Source organism: Podarcis liolepis, assembly GCF_965112155.1.
Source record: "Podarcis liolepis genome assembly, chromosome: 6".
In the NCBI taxonomy this organism is placed as follows: Eukaryota; Metazoa; Chordata; class Lepidosauria; order Squamata; family Lacertidae; genus Podarcis; species Podarcis liolepis.
The window spans coordinates 54212583-54231582 of record NC_139559.1 but is presented as its reverse complement, the minus strand read 5'-3'; the positions used below and the strand labels follow the sequence as shown (position 1 = coordinate 54231582).

General features: G+C 41.3%; 1 protein-coding gene across 1 annotated transcript in view; it reads left to right on the top strand.

The window, feature by feature from the left end:
- TRABD2B (TraB domain containing 2B) overlaps window positions 1-2343 on the top strand; it is a 233747-nt gene extending 231404 nt beyond the window's left edge. Inside the window, exon 7 of the mRNA XM_083509634.1 lies at window positions 1843-2343. Within this exon, the coding sequence (XP_083365760.1) occupies window positions 1843-2065 (223 nt within the window). The 3' untranslated portion in view covers window positions 2066-2343. The remainder of the gene's footprint in view (window positions 1-1842) is intronic.
- Window positions 2344-19000: the final 16657 nt, after the last annotated feature.

The following is a 19000-nucleotide window of genomic DNA, read 5'->3' as shown; positions in this document are numbered from 1 at the left end:
ACAGCAAGCAGGCCTTTTTTATGAGGCAGTGTTACCATCCATGCTTTGCGTCTATTATTGAATTCATTCTTCCTCGGTTGTCTGTGAAGGGCTGGCAAAATAAACGACACACACAGAAAGGCTTGTCTCAGCCCAGGGACTTGGATGAAAAATGGGGTGGGTTCTTCAAGGGAGGCTGTGTCGACTGTGGTGGTAAGTCATGGTATGGAATTATGAAGGGATGTTCCCAAAATATTACAAAAGCATCAAAGCATTTCTGAGGTAGTGGGGAGGAGGGCAAAAAGAAGAGTTAATGTTGTCATCTCCTGCTCGAGGACCACACAGACACTTCGTGAGAATCTGTGCCATTTTCCAGCTACATAACCTTGAACAGTTATAGCAATTCTAAAGTTAGGGTGGTGGGTGTTTTTTTCCTCCTCAGAGAATGATATATCGTTTCCTGACAGACTGGTTTTAATAAGGATGAAATTCTTGTTGTTGCCAAATCAGAAAGGACTCTCACATCTTTAAATCATTAGGTTGAGGATGGAGTAATCACTCCAAGGGCGTGCTTCAAAGGTTATTGGATTTTACAAGGCATTCTCCCCTCTGCAGTTGTCTAAGAATTAACCTAAGCACCACCTCTGATTATTCTCTGTGGACACCATCTTTCAAACACACAGTATTTCCCTGAGATTAACAACTAGGGGCAGCTGGAAATCTGCAGAACCAAAACATAGCATTGGGGTGGGGTGGGGAGATGCTGGGGAGCTCTGTGTTGGTGGTGGTTACAGCATCCCACAAGTGACAGGATCCCACACACCTGGAGAGCCACCACCAAGATGGAGCTCCCTCAGCCTCCCACACCACCAACACAGCCCATATTTCCAGGGTAGGTACTGTGGATACTGCTGCAAGGGGTATCACCGACATCTCGCCACCACCCAGGCAACAAATCAACCTATTTGCCTGCCTTCACAATTAAGAATACATGTTATTCCCTAAGTACTAATTGTGTTCAATAGTTTGTGTGGATGGCTAGGCTATGTGCAATTTCAAAATATTGTGAGAATTCCTTTGAAGTCTGGCACATTGAAGATTTTGATGACTTTCATGTGATACAATACCGTTAATGAAATTCATGATTATCTGTTAATATTACAGTGACCTCTTCCAAAGGAGAAACATGTATTAGTTGTTCTCCAGCCTTAAACAACAAGAACTACTATGAAAACAACATGGAGAATATTCTGATAGAATCGGCTCCACATCTGTTCAGGTCTTTTTTAAAAAAACACACACACCATGATGACTTTTGTTTTGGAAATAAATAGGAAGCACATGCAGAAAATTGTATGAGCAAAACCCCAAATTCAAATCAGGTTCATTATATGGCATATTTACACAGAACCATGAATCACCATTGCAATTTATCAGTCCCTTTTCCTTTCAATTACAAATTTATCCCTTAAGGAAAACTTGCTGCATGCTGACAAGTAATCCCCATGGTAAGCACACTTCCATCAGTTACGTGAAATAAGGCCACAGTTTCAATGTTCATCCAAGTGTATTTAGGTTTATTTATGCTCATTTCAGTATATATGCCCAAACACCAGGTTTGGCAACAGGATTTTCTGAGTCTAGTCTATTGTTTATGGATTAGGTCCTTTGCCCCACTATTTGCATAGCAATTGAATATGCGTTTTGTCATATGGAAAATTGTACCTTTTCAGGACAATAGAGGGGGAGGAGATTTGGGCCTTTGGCACTGAATATCACCAGCAACATTTTAAAAACCCAATAGCAAGTATGCATGGAATCCAATGTAACCTTGTAACCTTGCCCTTCTGTGTTTTCTCCTAGGACAACCACCGTGCCTTCTCACATCAGGATAACCAACAGCTACATCTCAGTCAACCCTTCTGTTTGGTTTTCAAAGCCTCTGGACCAGCAGCCCCAGCCAGACCTTGCATTCCGTCGTCATCTCAAAAGCTCAGCCATAGGCAGCAACATGGCATCACTCTTAACTCTTTCTGTCTGTGTAGCAACGACATCTCTGCTGTTGAATCTGCTCAGTCCTTCCTGACAAAACAAGGATTTGTAAGTGCAATATCCAGAAAAGAGGAGAAGGATTGTGTATGTTCTCAATGAACTATTTCACCTGGGCAAATGAATGGAAGAAGCACCTCTAACTGGTATACGTCTCTCTTGCCCAGATATGATTTTGAAACTCTAAAGCTTTATTTTGTACACTGACTTAACATCTTCTTTTTGTAGAAGGATCTTTATTTCCCATGCTGCTATGGGGTTTTGTAAAATATATGTGTTCATATATATAAAAGAAGAAGAAAAATAGTGTATTTATTCAATTGGTAAATTTATTTTTTGTTGCTGCAAAAATGTTAACAAACTTGTTAACCCCAAAGTGAAAAAATATATAAATTAAAAATTTCTATATTCCTTTTCAATCAACAATAATAATAGTTGAATTCATATTCTGGTAAGATAGCACAATATTGCGGACTTTCCAATACAAATTCTTCTCCCGAATCACTTTTTCTGGGGCTTCTTAAATCAGCTTTCCATTCACATTCCTAGTAGCAATGGTGGTGGTGGTGGGACCCAGTATTACTTTCCCATGTGTCTACAGCAAGAATAGGAACCATGGTCACAATGAGGGCTATTTAAGAAAAATCCCAGGAGCCAAAGATTAAGTACCCTATAAAATCATGTATAAGCCGACGCGAATATAAGCAGAGGCACCTAATTTTAGCACAAAAAACTGGGAAATCTTATTGACTCAAGCATAAGCTGGTTCACCACACCACAAACCTGGTGGTGGTGGCAGCGGTGGAGGAAGAACAAGCAGCCCAAAAGGGCTGCTTTTGGGCTGCTCTTTCCTCCGTCGCCACTGCTGACAGTGGCTAAGTTGGAGGAGGAGGAAGGAGGAGCAGCCCGAAAGGGCTACTTTCAGGCCCCTGGTCCCTCCACTGCCCCCTCTGCCCCTCACAAGAGCAGGCATAGGAGCCACGGTTGGGAGAGGCACAGCGCAGCGCAGCGCAGCGCCTCTTCCAACGGCAGATCCTGTGCCTGCCCTTGTGAGAGGTGGGTGGCAGCGGCGGGACCAGCAGTGAGAAAGGGCTGCTTTCGTGCCACTCGTCCCTCTGCCACCGCTGCCCGCCTCACTCCAACATAAGCCGAGGGGGCATTTTCAGCATAAAAAATGTGCTGAAAACGTCGGCTTATACTTGAGTATATATGGTAGCTAATTTGCCATCATGTGGGCAGTCCAAGCTAGCCCTGACGGATGTGCTGGATTTCATCTACTGTATATGTCTGAAATAATCCCCAAATGTGACATCTAACATCTGCCCTGAAATGGGCTTGGAAATAATTCTATGAAAATCACCATTTATTTGTTCTCCTGCCCCTTATTTCTGAGGTTTCTACTGTAGCAGTAAGGTGAATGTTTCACTAATGTGAATGTCTCCTTGCACAATCGAATGTTCTCCCCGTCTCCTCCCCCCATGAGTCCCCAACCCTCCAGAGCAGATTTGGGGGTGGTGCAGGGCAAGTGAGAAGGGAGGAAATATCATTGCACTAGTACTAATCCTTGTGCTTGCACAATTACTTGGTTGAATGCCACCGTTAGACTTCAAAGCTTCAAACGTTCCTTTGCAACCCTAAAAGTAAGAAAATCGTGCAATTTAGAACTAAAATAAAAGCTAGGATTAATGAAGAGAGCCTTGGGTTGCCGGCAGCAGCCACAAATGTGCGTACATCTGCACCCGCCACTAACCTGATGCCCCCTCACCACCATCTTTCCTTATCGTGTCCTGGCAAGCAGTGGTGTCAATACACCTGGAAGAGCAGAAGCATCCCATTTCACTGCAACTGCCTGATGGCCACATACATGCCTGAATCTCATGTTAATGCCCATTACTGGACTGGTTCACACAGTCACATCTTCTGCTGCTGAATGAGCACATACTGGACTTGCCCATCATCACATGAAGAAGGTACCTTATAAACTGGCAGGGCACAGGCAGACTTTCGCAGCAATTATTATAATCACAGTGGTACTTCGGGGTGGTGCAACCCGTGTAGAAAGGGTTGCAATAGTTTTCTGCACATTTTCCAATTCACAGAGTACTTTCTTCATGCTGTCCTTTTACCTGGGTGTACTTCACATGGAGGTGACATGCGGGTGGCGCTGTGGGTTAAACCATTGTGCCGCTTGGGCTTGCCGATCAAAAGGTTGGCGGTTCAAATCCCTGCAACGGGGTGAGCTCCCATTGCTCAGTCCCTTCTTCTGCCAACCTAGCAGTTCGAAAGCACGCAGTGCAAGTAGATAAGTAGGTACCGCTGCAGCGGGAAGGTAAATGGCATTTCCGTGCACTGCTCTGGTTTTGCCAGAAGCGGCTTAGTCATGCTGGCCACATGACCCGGAAAAACTGTCTGCGGACAGATGCCGGCTCCCTCGGCCTTTAAAGCGAGATGAGTGCTGAAACCCCAGAGTCGTTTGTGACTGTACTTAATTGTCAGGGGTCCCTTTACCTTTAGCTTTACTTCACATGGAGAAAATGCGACCCAAAATGACCATGTGAACCCAATTGTAAATGTGCTGCTGTCCCTAGGTACATCCGTTTGTACCAACACTTATAAGAAAAGGGCTGCAAAGACTGCTAAATCAAGAGTTTTAGCTCTATATTTCCATCCACAAATTAGTTTACACTACATGACTTAATGTTAATTCAATTCCAGTTAAGAGCATGTTTACATGAGTTCTGCTCAACTGAAGGCAAACTAAAATCCAGGACAAAGAGCTAACATGGGCAGGATGTAAAACAATGTACATTCCTTTGTGGTGCTGCAATAAAACCTTGGATTGCCAGATATTGATTATTTAAAGGAATGTCCTTATCTTAAAGGAATGCCCTTCTTTGCAGAACATTGCAGCTCCATGGAGCATGTGTCTTTAGTCAGTTCTGCCCCAAACTTTTCTTTACATACATAACAAACCATATAACTGTACTGTTTACTGTTTGCCTCCTTCCCTGCATTATGAAGATGCACAATCCAGAAGGACAGCGCAACGTGAGTCTTCTGAATATGTAGATAGGCCTTTAATCTCCTTTTCCAGTCTTGTCCAAGAAATTAGACAATTGGTTTAGCAATCAGCTGTCCCTTTTACACATGACTTTCCCTGCTTACTGAATAAACAGAAGCACAATCCATTTATTGTGGACATTCAACCTTCACTCAAATGAGCAAATGTAAAAAGCAATTACAACAACAAAAATACAGCAACATAGATCTGTACCCCAGAGAAAATCTCAAGCATAGTTTGATGCACAGAGGCACCAATTTGTGCCGAAGATTGGGGGGCCGCCGTCACAACGTCGGGAGGAGCCAAGGACAGAGTCGAATGTGGCATAGGCACAATTTCAATGGCTGGCAGTTCCTCTCTCTTGAACTCGGCCTGCTGCTGCTGCCATCCCTCCCTCAAAAAAAAAAAAAAATATTCCAAGGGGGGGTAAGTGAGCTTGGCCCCTCAGAAATGGCACCCCTGTTGATGCATATTTCTACATTGTTTGCTGGAAGATCGTAGATGTTTGTGTTAGCAAGGAGTCACTCATCTTACTTAATGTTTGCTGTTTGAGCCACGTACTGAAACATGCATTGCAAACCCTCATTCTTGGACCTGGGCGCTCACATTCATAGAGTGTCTTTAGAATATAACAGCAAAGAATGTCCAACCAATGAAATCCAATCAATATATATAGAGGATTGCAGTGCAATCCTGAAGTCATTCGCACTGAGTCCAGTTACTCTCAGGTAAGTGTGCTTAGGATAGCACCTTAAATAGGATAGTAACACTGTTCCATATGATGACCCACACAAAGATGGTGGACAACTTTCAGCTCCTTAGGACAGGAATGGGAAGGCCTCTGGATTGTGTAATCTACCTTCCTCCACACCCTTTACTTGAAACTTGAGGTCCACCAATCAGGTTTGAAGAAAGAAGGGTGCAGATCCAGATGCAAAATTGTGTGTCAGAGTATTGAGACAATTACAGTACCTGCTGCACCCCATAAGTTACAAACCCTGTGTTTAACTACAGATCATGGAGTTAACATTACAGATGTTGCATTATTAGGCATGACCCTTACAGTTTTTTGTTTTCATTTTAAAATAGCAATTGAGAGAGATCATGACTGGAATTATAGTGCAGGGAATACACGATGCGCCATTGTCACTGCAGCATTTCTCTAACAAGTATCCTCCTCAAACCTGCCACTCGCCTCCAAAGGTTCCATTGGCTTTCCAGTGTGGAGAAAGCAATTCCAACACCCAAATCCCACTCTGTTTCGGCCTCCCATCGGGTGTCATTTAAGAAGAAGAAAAGCACATGTAAAGATTGGGAATAAATTCAATTTTGTTGCATTTTAATGAGAAAATATCAACTTCACACTTTTTGAATCAACATATGAACCAAAACACAAAATATTTATATTTAAAGTGCAATTTAAGTATCCTGATCACTGGGAAGAAGGGAAGGTGGAGAAAGGTGTAGTCTGATTCAATGGGCACTCTTCCAAAGAACCATCTAATCCAGCATCTCAATTTCAGAGTGGCTAAGCAGATGCTTCGTGAAAAGCCAGTAAGCAGAACCTGAGCACAACGCTCTCTCCTCACCTGTGCCCCCAGAAACTGGCATTCACAGGCATGTTGCCTGTGATCCTGGAGGTAATATAAAGTCATCATGACTAGGAGCCATTGATAAGATTATAAGAACAGAAGAAGGCCCTGCTGGCTCAGGCCAATGGCCCATCTAATCTAGTATCCTGTTCTCACAGTGGCCAAGCAGTTGCCTGTGATGCCTCAATGAATTTGCCTAATACCGTCTAAAGGCCATTTAAATTGATGGCTATCATTCATAGAATCATAGAATCATAGAGTTGGAAGAGACCACAAGGGCCATCGAGTCCAACCCCCTGCCAAGCAGGAAACACCATCAGAGCACTCCTGACATATGGTTGTCAAGCCTCTGCTTAAAGACCTCCAAAGAAGGAGACTCCACCACACTCCGTGGCAGCAAATTCCACTGTCGAACAGCTCTTACTGTCAGGAAGTTCTTCCTAATGTTTAGGTGGAATCTTCTTTCTTGTAGTTTGGATCCATTGCTCCGTGTCCGCTTCTCTGGAGCAGCAGAAAACAACCTTTCTCCCTCCTCTATGTGACATCCTTTTATATATTTGAACATGGCTATCATATCATATTCCATCTAGTCAATTCCATAACTTAACTCTGTGCTGTAAATGCCTTGCTTAAATAACTGACCCTCTCCTGCATCATCAGTACTTCATCTCTGAGCTCCCTCAAATTGTTTATGCAGGCTGGGGACCAATGATAGACCAGAGAATCTAATGCAGCATGCAGACTTGTTTTCAACTAAACCTATGCCTAAACTCAATTTAACCCATTCCACGTTTCAGGGGGAGCAATAAATTGAATGTGAAACTACAACAAATATATGCTAACGGTTGCACTGTTGTCATTCAGAAATGAATCCAAAGTGCCATTAAAAAAAGAATCTGTCTACCTCCTTGTGCTCCTCTTGTCAATATTTACCGAGATACATTAACCTCAGGTGCATTGATTGTTGAAGAACCTCGTCAGCATGAGAAAGGTAAGTCAAGATTTGCAAATGACACATTTTCAGAGTGGGTCACCCAGCTCTTTTTTTAAAAAATGTTCCCTGCAAGAACTCACAATAACTGTGTTTAATATTGTTGTTTCCACACTCCCTCTTTGTTGACTTGGCATCTCAGGTGTAAGGCACTCTTTGAATACAATTATATATCCTTCATTTAAAGCAGTGCCTAGGCAACAAGGTGAAGTATCACAAACTATCCTTAATAGAGAGAGCCATCTGTGAGTATAATAAAGTAATTCTCAGCTGGGAAACAGTTATCTTCACTATTTCTATCATAAAATACTGAAAGAAGATCAGCTTTGTATATTTTAAAAAAACGTTCTCAGTGGCCATTCTGTTGATAAGTGTTCATTTCTTAACTTGCCTTGTAATCTGAGAAATATTGAACGAAATCAATTTGAGATGCATTTCAAGTATTGTCCATACACAATACTTTGACTTCTGTTTTCAGTTTTATCAGGTCTGACATCACATTAAGATTGCAGAAGTCTGACTTCATATGATGTCCCTTACATTCTTTCTCCCCACCACTCTTGTAAGTTCACGTCTAACTTCATAAATATGTAAAAAGAAAAAGAAAAAACATTATAACATGAGATTGCTACATGTTCTCAGGTGCCTTTATTATCCCGTTAAAAATCCATTAGTGCATCTTTATCAGTTTCTCAGCTGGTCTATTTGCTTTTTTTTAAAAAAAAAAATGGATTTCCCTTTTTGTTTTCCAAGGATGTTTTATCAACCCCAATATGGGATTAATGAGGGGAAAATGTCTTGGCTCTCTCTGCATCCTTGACCATCTATGTGCACTTTGACTGTGTGATTTTGGGCTGGGGGAACATGCATAGCTGAGTGCATTGAACAAAAATGTTCCCCAAAATATGGCTGCACTGTGTGAAATCCATTCTATCGCAAGAACAGATCAAACAGCAGTACATGCTGTAATATTTTTAAAAATCTTGTAGATTTATAAAGTAGCATAAGCATGTGAGAAAAATGCAAGAATGCCCTGTATTTAATAGTACAAATAAACACAGAGATATGACTGAAGACTTGAATCCAATCCAAGAAGAAAAGATAGCTGCAGCCTTGGCTTAACTAATTCAAGATTGAAACATTCCACATCTCCTGTAGGTGCAAAAAAAAGTCCTAGTGGGAAGTTGGCCTGGTAATTTGTTTCAGATGTCCCTGATCCATGGGAAAAAACTAATTTCTCACTGAAACTGAAAACAACATGAAGGTGATAAGACACATCCTAATTTACCACTTAGAACAAAAATAAAAATAACTAAGTGTATGGCGGCACTTTAAGAACCAACAAAAGTATTATGGCATAAGTGTCCATGGACCACAGTCCTCTTCATGAAGTGTTATCCAGGTTAAAATTAAAAAGATGACACTGCTGTTCAAAATTTGAGTGGTGTTTTAAAACAGTGCTTGCTTTTTCAGATATCTGTACTATATCATAAAAGGAGGGTTTTAAAACTTTCAAACAACATGACTTACAGAATAGGATAAGAAGGCACGGTAATCCACCCATTTATTCAGGTCTCTGCATGGGATAAAATTAAATATTTGCAAACACTCCAACAATGTGCAATCCTATGTGTACACACTAGAAAGCCCCAGTGAGTTTAATGAGATTTACTGAGAAGTAATCACTATCAATAAAATTTAAGAGTACTAAGATCTTCAAGGGTAGTGAACTGATACCTTGTTATGTATCTTCTCAAATTGTGTGTGTGTGTGTGTGTGTGTGTGTGTGTGTGTGTGTGTGTGTGTATACCTTAGTGAAAAGATAAGGTAAGAAAACTTTGCAGCTATGCTATGTGACAAAGATATGTTTTCACTTCCAGGTGGCTGCTATTTTCAGATGGGATTCCATCATAAACAGGGAAATTCAGGCTGTGTGATTAATGTGGTTTTGATGCACCCCCCCCCCCAAAGTTGGTTCTAGAACTTAATCCATTCCAGAAGTCTGTTTGACTTCTGAAATGTTTGAAAACCAAGGCACGGCTTCTGATTGGTGCAGGCCCCCCTGAAACAATAGCCAACAGCCGCATCAGACGTTTGGCTTCCGAAAAACGTTTGGAAACCGGAACACTTACCCTGGTTTTCGGTGTTTGGGAACCAAGGCGTTTGAGAACCAAGGTACCACTGTAATGGGAAAATGTGAGTGAACACTTGCTTTGTTGCTGTAATTTTAAAATGAGTGAAAATGCACTAGTGACTTGGTCTATGTCTTGAGCTAGCACACCTCCTATGTTTGAATCTTGATATCTTGTTTAGAGATAGAGCACCAGGTGCACTGAATCGCCTAGCAAGAGTACAAGGCTGACAGTCCTGACTCAGCCACTCTCACTTTATCTCAGGAATGTGTGTATGTGCAGACACTGGTATAAAAGTCAAGACTGCACTGCAGTCTGTGGTGGTTGTGGCGGTGCTGTCTGTGGTTTTTACAAATCAGTGTGAGCTAGCATGGTAAAATGCTAGTGGATCTCTTTGTATACTTGTTTCTTTAGTACTAAGATCAGAAGAACTGTCTTATAGTCGTAGGTGTGCTTAGATTTGTCTTATGTCTCACTACAATAAGCACTTTAAACTTTAATCACAACTGAACGGGGAAGGAGTTTTCTTAACTTTTTGACAAGTTATGGGCCAACTGATTCTACAAGTCATAACACGTATGACTAAACTTGTATAATCTCAATCGGAATGAAAGCTTAATATATTGCCAACAATGTCTTCCCACAAACTTTGCAAAGAAAGCAGGATGAATGCTCAACAAACATGGATGTGGCCTAAGTTTCTCATTCCCCAAAGCCATGCATTTTTTCAAATTTAACCAAAAAGCCTTCCCAATGCTTTTGTGGGGTAGGGTGAGCTGATGTTTTTAGCTGATTCTACCCCCTCTTCTGTACTGAAGCACTCCTGCTAATGCTTTATATTTGCTGTGGTTTTTAGGTATTGCATTATATATTTTTATGTAAGTTGCCCAGGGACCTTTGGGTTAAGGACAGGCCATAAATTCAATAAATAAATAAATATTATTGGGTCACGGTGGAGCTGCTTTGTAAGCCACCTACAACCCAGGATCTTAGCTTTCCGAACATTTAGCGAGGTGGTGGTGGGGAATAACCTGTGCTTAAGGAGGTTTACACATTTGAACAAAATTTTGCATGAACTTTAAACTTCCTGCAGCCAGCTGTGAGTTGTGTGTGAAACGAAAGCTCCTTTCGCAGCATGCAGTTGAGAGGTATAATAAAACTCCACTCATTTTCTGGGGTGCTTGTAAATGGGCTGTTTTATGCTTGCACTGTACTCCCTTTCTCCCTAATCACAGAAATAAGTTATAAAATAATGGGGGCAAGGGAGAGAAAGTGGAGAGGGGAAAGTAACATACTAAATTCCTTTTTTAAACAACTCAGTCACACGGTCCTTCAAGTCTCTTTCTTGATCTGTGACAGTCCAGCCACGCTGAACAAGAAAATGGAACCATGGATCAGTTTAACAGCAAACTGTATATATCATATATAGGACTTAATTGGGCAAGGGGCATCTATATGTTTCCCAGACTACTCAAATCTTTTATAGAACATGGAAGAGGCCTGCCCTGTGGTTTCATCAGATTGTCTGATTTCTCCTTCCTTGAGAGCTGCATATATTCCAGTTCCAATGGTCCTGCAAATGAATGGACAAGTTAAAATCTGTTCATGCATTCTACCCTCTCAAATGTGTTATAAACAGAGGTGTAGTGGTCAGGTTGGGGGGTGGGTCTGGGAGGTCAAATACCTGTTACTATTTCTTCAGCAGGGTCTCTATCTCCATCGGCTTAGAGCTGACTAATCAGCATTAAGGGGGCGGTTTTAACCACAGAGAAATCTTCTCACCCTTTGTGCTCTCTGGAGCTAAATTTCACTCTGGAAAAAGTGTGCAGGAAGAACATCAAGAAAATGCTCCAAAGCTAAGCATTTAGGAACACTAAAAACACAAGGTGCTTCAGTTTCATGAGAACAAAACAGTATGCAAGTTCTGTTACAATGGATTGGCTGGGGCTGTCCCCAAACACAGATGATGCGGCTGGCCATGACGTAGGGGGAAGGTGGCGTACTTCCACCCCTAAGCCGGAAAACTATTGAGGCCCAGCTGCCTGGCCACAATGCCACCCACCGGGTAAAAGGTGAGTGGACTTAATGGAACAGCTGGCTCTTAACCCTGGTTGTCCCCCTTCCTCTTGTTCTCATGATGGCAATCCATAAGGTCTACTTTTCTGGTAGACTCAGGTGGCCAATATATCTGTCCTCAGAGCTGTTTCCTTGAAGGTCATACCTACACAGTAGCAAAGCTCTGGGCTCGACATTCCTGGGCATCCTTGTTGTTTGAGTCTATATTTCCTTTTTTCACTATTTGTTTGAGTGAACTTCACTAGATTCAGTTTGAGTCTCTTGTCTGTAAAATATATGGGTTGCTTGCTTTTAATTACACTGTTTTTTTAATGGATAGAGATTGTTGAGATGACAAATTACTTTAAAAATGTTTTTGCCACATTTCCTGTAGCAATTCACTCTCATTAAAAGCCAATTCAATTAAGAAGGCAGCATAACTATGTTAAGAGAAGAGGGAAGGGAAGGGAAGGAAAAAGAAAAGAAGGGATACTTACTTTCTTTCTCTCTCTCTCTCTCTCTCTCTCTCTCTCTCTCTCTAGATATACTGGGGCATGCATTTCTCTTTGGCCAAAAATGGATGTTGTGTACCAAAGTTAAATGTTAGTAGCAACACCTCAAACTTGGCCCACTAGCAGATTGGCAGGTAGTGGAAATCCTGCAAGCAGGCATTATATGCTGACAGAAGTTTGTCCCCACAAGCAACCTACTCATCACTTTCTGCACCTGGCACAGCCTCTGTAACAACACCAAGGGCCACCCATAGAGCACATTGCAGTAATCCAACAATAAGGTTACCAGTGAATGAACAATCACGGACAAGCTATCATAATACAATAATTGATATAGATGTCTTACCAACCAAAGTTGGCAAAAGGCACTCCTATTATGATCCCCTAGGAACTTTGCAGGCTTTATGTTGCATCTATGATAGGTTTTTTTTGGGGGGGGGATCAATTCAGTTTGCTTTTAAAGGTGAACCTACCTAATCTGCAATTTCTGAAACAGGATGAGAACAAAAACACAGCCATTCTATGAAATTAGTACTTCTCTGAATTTTGCAATGCAGTTGTCCTGCCAAGTAATGTATACAAAAATGGATAAACTGGGATAAAGCATCCATAAGACTGGTGGAACTAACATAGAGAAATGTATTATATTAGGGGAAACATAGGGGAAATATGCTTTGAAGAAAATGTGTGTATTAGGAAAAATTCACACTGAAACCTCTGATTAATTTTCACAGGCACTTTAAAAAAAAATATGTGGAAATTTGGAAAACTAAACATAAGGCTGGAAAAATGAGAGAAACTGAAAGAAACTAACAGTGACAGATTTGCCAGTCCCTAATAGGACCACCATCTTGGATGGAATTCCACTAGAAATTCTTCTGAAATATCTGCCCATGAAATTGGATCCTGAACACTTGGTTTTTCCTTTTGAATTCTATGCATATACAGCAAGTGAGCTTTTGTCTTTACCAAAATGTTTGCTTGAATCCAAAACTCCTACAAAACATCATTTTCATTTATGTGTCTCTAGGGTTACCATATTTTAAAATTCCTGACACCCACAAAGTTGTTGAGCTTTTTTGGGGAAACCTCCCCTAAAATAGTAGCTTAAATCTTTTGGAGCTGTTCCCACTGCTTTTTCCATCGCGTTGTCACACATTTGGGTTTCCCCTGACATTTTGGAGATTTGCCAAAATTCCCCCCTGATGCCATTTTTACACTCGGAAACCAGAACATGTCAGGAATTTTCCTGACGTATGGCAAGCCTATGTGTCACAAGATATATCCTATATGCAGAATAGAATGAGCCTTGTTTGGAAACTGATTCCATACGATTTAAATAGCAGAAGAAATTGAATGATGATGGCAGATTGGAAAAGAAGATTAAAAGAGCCGAGCGCTCAGCTTCTGACTCACAGCAAATAAGAGTGTTCCAGAATGCCAAAACCACAAGGATGTGGTGATGGCTTCAAAATTAAGTGTGATGGTTGCATAAGTATTTTCAAGAAAGGAACACACACACACACACACACACACACACACACACACACCACTCCAGCAGCAGCACTGTTTCATTAGGAAAAGACAGGAAAAGCAATAAACAAACAGCAAGCAGTTTATGTGATGCAGAGGAGACTATGTACAGTCAGAGGCAGTGATGCTTCTGAAAACCAGCTGCAGGAAGCCACAGTCAGCCTGGCCAGTAGTAGAGGATGATAAGGGTTTTAGCTTAAGAACATGTGGAGGCTCAGAGGTTAGTCACCTCTGATACAGAGGTTCAAGTCCAAGACCTGAACTGTCCAATGTGGGCCCTCTCTGAAGCTGCATTCTTGATCCAAGTGGTTACTTGGATAATGCTATGGGTATATGGATAATTTCCCCCTCTTGTTGTTGTTGTTTAGTCATTTATCGTGTCCGACTCTTCGTGACCCCATGGACCAGAGCACGCCTGGCACTCCTGCCTTCCACTGCCTCCCACAGTTTGGTCAGACTCATGCTGGTAGCTTTGAGAACACTGTCCAACCATCTCGTCCTCTGTTGTCCCCTTCTCCTTGTGCCCTCCATCTTTCCCAACATCAGGGTCTTTTCCAGGGAGTCTTCTCTTCTCATGAGGTGGCCAAAGTATTGGAGCCTCAGCTTCAGGATCTGTACTTCCAGATCTGTCCTTTCCCCCTCTATACAGAAGTAATAAAGTGTCACACGCAACGAAACAAAAGGCATGGCATTTGGGAGCTCAATTCAAAACCTTGATTCATATCTTTCTATTAATTTCTGCTGACATTGGATTAGATGCTTTGTTAGCATTATCCTTAATTCTAAGAGGTAGTGTTCTGCTACGGAGAAGTCTGCACTGCTGTTGTAAAGGCCTTTGTGTTGTTACTGAAAAGAAGTGGAGGATTCAAAGCTAAAGCCTGTCATTTTGTATAAAACAAAGACATGATCCATCTGAGCATATCACAGGGAACACATTAAGGAGCTAAAGCTTACTGTATCACTGAATAATTGTGGAACTTCTAAAAGATGTTGACACTTAAGGGATACTTGTTAATCTTCTACGTATGCATAACTCTGAAATTCATTACTCTATTCAAACATGAGCCTATGAGGATAATAAAAAGGCTAACTACACTTGGCATGAAAACAGACAGCACTATGCTACCAGAGTCCATAGGATTGTACTGAAGGGTGCTGAGTTTAATACAAAAGTACAACGAGCCTCCATGCAACAAAATTAAGATGTTAGCTGCCTTGATATCTTTTGACTAAAGGCGGGGTGTAAATAGGTTAAATAAGATAAAATAGTAATCAAACCAGAACCTTTCCCCTGTCCCAGTCTCGGCACAATGTCGTTCTAGCACTTGCCTCTGGTTTCTGGGGGGCCATTCAAGCCTCTCACTTTGTGTGGCATTTAAGAAGTGGCTAGTATTTGTGGGCCAGCAATGAGGTGATTTGATAAATTGGTTTGGACCAACTACTGAACACTGGCAGTGACCCCTTTCCTAGGGAAGGTAATGGAGAGGGTCGTGGCATTTCAGCTGTAGTCCTAAACACAAAACGTCTGGACAGTTTCGTTCTTGCACACCAAACTGCCATTTAAAAGTTGAATTCAGAGTGTCATGGGGGAAGTGGAACCTCAAACCCTCTCCATGTCAGCCTTTACAAAACACTGGGGTTCAACAGTTAACCTAGAGAGGCCCCTGCTGGTATCGTAAGGGATGGCCACTTGTCCAAAGGGGAAGGAAGAATCTTGAAGGACAGGTGATGATTTTCTGGGCCTTTCCTCTCCTTCTCAATGGGCAAGGAGATGATTGCAAGCTGTGCCCAAAGGTGCTCTTGGCTACTAGAATCTTTGGGAGGGTTGACATGTCCTCTCTCTCATTGCTCTTTTAGTAACTGGCAATTCCACCCAAGGACACAATGGCACCAAGTTAGGGCTCATTACCACCATTTGAGAGGATAGCTATCCCTTTCTGCACACCTGCACACCCTCTTCCAGGGCTTCTGCTCTAGGATTCTGCCCTAACCCCTTCTGCTCAGATGCCCCTTGGTTCTCCTTGATTCTTCTCCAGGCTGTCTTCTCCTACAGGTAGTCACTCCACTTGACTACATCTGCCCTACATGGCTTTCCCTATCTTAATCCACCTGCTCTTATGTGCATATGTGTGTCTCTATCCAGCTACCTAAGAACAGAATCAGCTAAAACTGCTTGGCATCAATAATTTCAATATATATATTTTTCTTCCGAAACTTTCCAAAAAATCCAATTTTGTCCTTAAACTTCAGATTCTAAATAATCTTAAGTAGAATGCTATGTTTTTTATGTTTCAGCTCAGATTACATTGATAAATATTCACAGTGCCTAGATAGCTTGCTGGAAGAAGAAGGGATTTACCAAGAAATCTTGGTTAGGTAGACTGATATGGCTTCACAGATCACAGGCTGTACAAATCCGCAAAACTCAAACCCACGGGGTATGTTTTATTTTATTTTCATCCTGTCTACAGCATCAGTTTTGCACAGAGTGCCTCCCATTCTCTTTCCATGGGCCCTTTTCTGCTTGGCTGCACAACTTCCTGAAGACTAGATAATGGCTAAATGGATTTCTTAGTGCAAAGTGTAATTTTCTACTTTCCTTTCAATCATCACTTAATGGAAATGCTTCCTAATTTCTTGATCTCCATAGCATTCTCCTTTGCTTTAAGTAGCGGCTTTTATCAATGGAGGTGAAGAGCAAATTGTCTTCTAAAGCTACAGTTATCCAATAATAATATAAAAAGCATTTCTTTGATAGTCTGATACTTAGAGTCATTCAATTCTCACAGCGTGTTATTAACTTCAAAAGGGCCTGGTGCAAGACTCTGTTCATGGGCACCCAGCACTGGATGAAATGATACCACTTTGTTTTGTCCACTCCAACCTCCTCCCCCATATTAGATTTTCATTGTGGCACTTTCTTAAACTGTGCTTTTCAGTTGGGCTGACTGAAAAGCCTTTAGAAAAGCTATTTACTGTTCTTCACTAAAAGCTGTTCCAAAGACTGAGGCACCTGAAAATACAAAGACAATAATGAACTAACAACGTTTCCATTTGGAAAGAATTGTGTATATATGCGTGGTTAAGGGATGCGGTGCCGTGACACAATCAGAAAAGACCACAATCACTTGCCAAACATACCTTTTTAAAAGTGTTAAACAGTCCTAATAACACCTGCTACTTTACAACAGGTAAATCCTTGCTGTGCTGCTCTGAATCCACTACCCCCTTGCTGAAATTCTCTAGAAATAAAACGTGAGCTGTAAAAAGTTCAACAGCATTTCAAAGAGCTGGACCCATTTGCTTTAAACATGATGTCTGTATAATTTGTGCGGAGTCTTTGTGGTGCAGGGTGAGAGACACACAGATGGGATCTCCATGGTGAACAAATTGCTTTTGGATTCCCATAGATGAAACTGGAAAGATGAGTGTCCATATTATGTATCTCTGTAATCCAGAAACCAACTAATAGGAGGAGTGCTGTGGCAGTCAGCAAAATATATCCTTGTCCTGAGTCAAGTCTTAACATTCATACCCAAGTCAATGTGAAGGTCTGATTTTATTTATAATTGAAGAAATTTTTTCCTGCTTAATGCACAACCATACCTAATTTAAAATCTGATCTAATTTTCAAGTAGACAAATCAGAGCATAGCCACCCTGAGGCTTCTGAAGCAGGATATAAACTGAACAAAATAAAGAAGCACATCGCCTATTTACCACATGCCAGTTTTTACATGTTTCTATAATACAATAATAAACATAAAAAATAGTGATTCCTCCCATTAGTCCATATACAACCACATTGTGTGGATTGAATAAAGAAATGTGTACACACACACGTTCAATTTCCTCACCAAAGTATTTTGATAACTAAAACTTTCATATAAGAGCATGTGCATTTAAGACCTTGGGGTCTCAAAAATGTTAGCGGGGCCCTGTGTGATGCCAAAATTCAGTGCCACCCTGAATCTTGTGCTCTGTTCTAAATAATAATTGTTGTGCCCCAAGGCTCTGTGCCCAGTGCGACTGAACCAGCCGTGCTCCCCTAAATCCACCTTTGACCTGTCTAACTATCTTGTTAGGATAACATATCTGGGATTATCTAATCTGGCTCAATGAGACTATAATCAGCTAAACTCAAATATGAAAGACTACATAGGTTGTAAATTGAGCTGTTAATAAAGACAATGGTCTATCCTGCTGGGCAAGATGAACCCGTAAGGTTTATGAGATGCTTTGGAAATTTATAATTCCAATTCAGCTCAGAAACTTCAGGTGGTTCAGAAAAGAATACATCTCACCCATGTTAAAACACCCAAGTTATGCTGGCTAGAGCAAGCATATGGGAGTTGAAATCAAACAGCATCTGGAGGGTCACAGGTTCCCCACACAAAACTCCTCCTGTCCAAGCACCAGGAATGGCATTTGTTCAGGTGAGGTTCTCAGTGCTGTGCTTACATCCTTATTACTACCCTTTCAGCAAGGAAATCAGAGAACTAGACATGATTCTCTCTCATTTTCTTAAATCCTCACAACAGCCCGGTGAGGTTGTTCAGGCTGAGGGCCAGTCATTAAGCGGGTTTCATAGCCGAGTGTGGCTTTGACTCCTGCATACACATCATAAAGTACATTTTAAAGCACATAAGAGCCTTAACGAATGACAGCTCCCAGAATTCTCTAGGGAGGAATTGTGTGCTTTAAATTAACAATAATAACAATAATAATAATAAATTTATATGCCACCCATCTGACTGTAGAGTGTACACAGCAAGCCATCATACTATACTGGGTGCCTGATATAGGTCCACCCATGACAAAATAACCCTTAAGTGCATTACAACGGACATACAAATTGAAACTTGGAATGCAATACAATAATAATAGGGACAATTGAAAGTTCTTTTGAACTAGTAAGATATTAGCAGCATGTTGAGCGCAGAAAATGAATTCTTTACTTCTTTTGAATAATCCATGTGTTACTTTAAGGTAATGTCTGCCTTGCAATATCATACTAGATGGGTGAAGAAACATTCCTGTCCTGTATTTGTTACTGTTATACTGCCATCTAGAGGCACCTAAGGAAATTAAACAAGC